The sequence below is a fragment of the Ichthyophthirius multifiliis genome (assembly GCF_000220395.1).
Source record: "Ichthyophthirius multifiliis unplaced genomic scaffold scaff_1120509250854, whole genome shotgun sequence".
Classification (NCBI taxonomy): Eukaryota; Ciliophora; class Oligohymenophorea; order Hymenostomatida; genus Ichthyophthirius; species Ichthyophthirius multifiliis.
The window spans coordinates 11,185-14,930 of record NW_004086435.1 but is presented as its reverse complement, the minus strand read 5'-3'; the positions used below and the strand labels follow the sequence as shown (position 1 = coordinate 14,930).

At 12.1% G+C, this 3,746-nt stretch overlaps 1 protein-coding gene across 1 annotated transcript, besides 15 other annotated features; it reads right to left on the bottom strand. All coding sequences in view use genetic code 6, as the record gives it.

The window, feature by feature from the left end:
- Window positions 1–57: 57 nt before the first annotated feature.
- Window positions 58–122: a microsatellite.
- A 1-nt stretch (window position 123) lies between these two features.
- Window positions 124–241: a microsatellite.
- Window positions 166–266: a microsatellite.
- Window positions 200–328: a microsatellite.
- Window positions 329–412: 84 nt separating this feature from the next.
- Window positions 413–503: a microsatellite.
- Window positions 415–503: a microsatellite.
- Window positions 452–512: a microsatellite.
- Window positions 513–1,317: 805 nt separating this feature from the next.
- Window positions 1,318–1,357: a microsatellite.
- Window positions 1,358–1,458: 101 nt separating this feature from the next.
- On the bottom strand, window positions 1,459–2,074 carry IMG5_102370 (outer membrane protein, putative; the record flags this gene model as incomplete). Its single annotated transcript, XM_004035213.1, has 1 exon — window positions 1,459–2,074. One exon carries the CDS (start codon window positions 2,072–2,074, stop codon window positions 1,484–1,486), a length of 591 nt encoding a protein of 196 aa, XP_004035261.1. The 3' UTR covers window positions 1,459–1,483.
- A 142-nt stretch (window positions 2,075–2,216) lies between these two features.
- Window positions 2,217–2,246: a microsatellite.
- A 14-nt stretch (window positions 2,247–2,260) lies between these two features.
- Window positions 2,261–2,307: a microsatellite.
- Window positions 2,308–2,401: 94 nt separating this feature from the next.
- Window positions 2,402–2,441: a microsatellite.
- A 42-nt stretch (window positions 2,442–2,483) lies between these two features.
- Window positions 2,484–2,532: a microsatellite.
- Window positions 2,533–3,015: 483 nt separating this feature from the next.
- Window positions 3,016–3,063: a microsatellite.
- Window positions 3,029–3,063: a microsatellite.
- A 187-nt stretch (window positions 3,064–3,250) lies between these two features.
- Window positions 3,251–3,323: a microsatellite.
- Between the last annotated feature and the right edge of the window lie 423 nt (window positions 3,324–3,746).

Sequence of the window (3,746 nt, the reverse complement as noted above, 5' to 3'; positions counted from 1 at the left end):
ATTATTATATTTACTATTAATATTCATATTATTTATATATTTTTTTTTTAAAAACTATTAATCTTATTTTTATATTAAATAAATAATTTTTTAATTTTATATATATATATATTAATAATTTTAATAATTATAATTGTTATTATAAATATTATAATTATAAAATCATATTAATTATTATTATAATTAGTATTATAATTAGTATTATTATTATTATTATTATTATTATTATTATTATTATTATTAATATTATTAATATTATTATTATTGTTTTTAACATTATTTTATTTATTTATTATATTTTTTAATCAATTATTTTTATTACTTTTTAAAATTAAGATATTTTAATAATATTTTTATTATTATATTTATTTTTATTTAACATCTTTATATATTTTTCATTTTTTAAATTATGTATTTTTTTTATTTTTATATTTAATTATAATTAATTTGATTTTTTTTTAATTTTTATTCTTTTATATATTTATTTTATATTTTTTTATTTTATTATTTTTAATATCTTTTCTTATTAATTTAAAAATAGTTTTATATTTTTAATATATTATATATTGTGTAATTTTATTTTCTATTTAAATTTATTACATTTTGTTTATATTGAATTTCTAATTTTAAATTTTAATAAATAATTTTCATCAATTTCTTATTTTCTAAATTTATCTTAGAGAACATTATAAGTTAATAATCATAAAAGATTTTTTAATCTTTATAATTTTAAATCGAATTTACAATTAATATTAATTTATCTTCAAAATTATCTTATTTTTGATTTTGTTTCGTATTTAATAAATATTTTCAAAAAATATACCAAAATATAGATACAAATGTCTTTTATATTCATATTTTTTATAAAATTAATATATTCTTTATTAGAAAACATAATTAATCAATTTTTTTTTTTATATATTTATTAGAAACTTTTTTTAAAATTTAATTAGTATTTAACGAACTAACTTTTCATGAAATTGTATTTTAAATTTTTTTATTTTTAATATTTTACTATTTTTCACAAATATTCTTAAAAATTTCTTCACTTATTTGTTAAGATAACTTTTGCTTTTTTTTATTTTAAATTAAATAATTAAAAATAAATCTAAAATAATAAATTTAATATAAATTTCATTAGAATATTTAAGGATTAAAATTTATTTATCTAAAACGATATATATATTATATTATACATGCAAATTAAGATATAAAATTTATTTTAATTTTAAGGTATTTTAATTATTATTTATTTTTACATTTAAAATTTAAATATATATATTATAAAATGCTATTCAATAACAAATAAAATATTGCATATAAAATGTAAAAAAACTATATAAAAATAATAAAACTAATGGTTATTATAATTATTAAATAATGAAAAATAAAAAAATATCATATTAAATAAATATTGAAATAATAATTTTATATAATAAAAATTGAGATGTTTTTATTAAAAAAATTATAATTAAATTTTTTATCATTCCAAATCTTAATTAATTTGTTAAGTAATAAATTAAACTCTAACATTAATAGTCATAGTTTTTTAAGATTCATTTAATTATGTCTTATTTGAATCATTACCACCAAGTGCAAAAGCAATACTATTAACATTATCATTAGGCTTACTTATATTTTCGTGAATATTATCAACTCTTTTTACACCAATAACTTCTTATTTTAGATTTTCTAAAAGTAAATCTATTTTTTTTCTGGCATCTTTAACTGCTTCGCTTAGTAGTTTTTATCTAGCTAATTCTATTTATTTATCATCAGGAGAAAATTTAACAAAATCAACAGAATTAAATTCATTATTAATAGCATCATCAATCACTTTACCAGCCTTTTATGAATTAGAAGATTTTATTAAAATCGAGTTTTTAACTTTATATCCTTCAAAAACTCTTTCATTTTATTAAGTTTCTTCATTCAATTAATCAATATAACTAGAAGAATCAATAGTAAAGCCAGTAGAAGAAACACTTAATTCTGAATCTTCTTTATAAATATCTAATACTTTTTTGATAACTTCTTTATTTTTTTCAAGAGCAGTTTAAACATTTTTATCCATATTTTAGTAAGAAACTTATATTTCAAATTAAGTATCATTTAAAGATGTAGATGCTGTTCCTTATACTCTTGATGGATCAGATAGAGTACTTAAGAATAATTAACATTCGCATTATTAATTAGTTTCATTACATTATAATGATTATTAAAATAATAATATTAAGAATAATAATGATAGTATTTTCATGTTTTTATTATTATTATAGCTTTTTTTAATTATTTAGTTTATTTTTATTTTTAAATAATTTTTATAGGCATTATTTTATTTATTTTTTATATGTAACTTTCAATAATTTTGGATTCAAAAGATAAAACAAATAGTAATTTTATAATATATATAAATAATATAGATAAATATAATAAAATAAAACTTAAATTATAATTATGAATTAATAAGATATAAAAATTGAAAATAAAATAAAAATATCATAGAATAAAAATAAAAAAATTATAAATAAATACTATAAAAAAATTATGTTTTTTTTAATATTTGAATATTTTTTAAAAAAAATATTTTATTACATAATATAATAATAAATTATTTTTATAAAAAAGAAATTATTAATATCTTTATACTTATTTTTTAATAAAATATTATGAAATATAGATTTTTTAGAAAAATTAATTTATTTATATAAAATAAAAAAGTAAAAAAAAACTATGTACCAAAAAAATAATTTTTCAGTTTTTTTTATTAATATTTATAAGATATTTTTATTTAATTTATAATTTTCAATATTTATATTTATTTCATAAATATAAATAAGATATGATTTTTTAGAATAAATTTAAAAATAAAAAATTTATAAATTATTTATAACACAAATATAGATAAAAAAATGATAAGAATAAATAAAAAAATAAATTTTTTATATATATAAATATATTTTTATACAATAAATCTTAATATATCTTATATAAATAAAGATAAAAATTTTATATTTTTCTTATTTTATTTTATTCAATTTTTTATTTAATTTTTATTTAATTATAATTGAAAAACTATTTATTTTAAATTAAAATATTAATTTAAACAAAGTTAATATTTATATTTTTTTTTTATAAATATTAGTTTTACTTTCTTATATATAATATATATATATATATATCTTTATTTTTCTAATAAAATTAAACTTGATAAAAGATATATATTAATTAATATAAATATGAAATAAATAAAATTATTAATTTAATAATAAAAAATTATTTTATTATAAAAATAAATTAAGATTATTTTCATTTAAAAATAATGATATTTCATTTTTTCATTCATCTTTATCTTTAACAGGATCTTATTTAATATTAAATACTACTGTAATAAATATAGTCAATTTCTATCCTTTTATTTATCGATAATTAATAGAAGATCCTTTTAAACCGTCAAACTATATTAGATATCTTTTGTAATTATTTCTGTCTTTTTTTAAGCATTTTCAACTGCATCACATATTAGATCATCTTTAGCTCATTATATTTGTTTATCATTAGGATAATATTTAACAAAATCAACAGTATCAAATTTATTTTCAATAGTAGTTTAAATCACTTCTTCAGCCTTTTCTAATTCAGAAGACTTTACTTAAATCTAATTTTTAACTTTATATCCTACATGTTATCTCGTATTCTTTAGTAGTAGTGTTTTCTACTTCATCATAATTATTTTGAATAGAAAA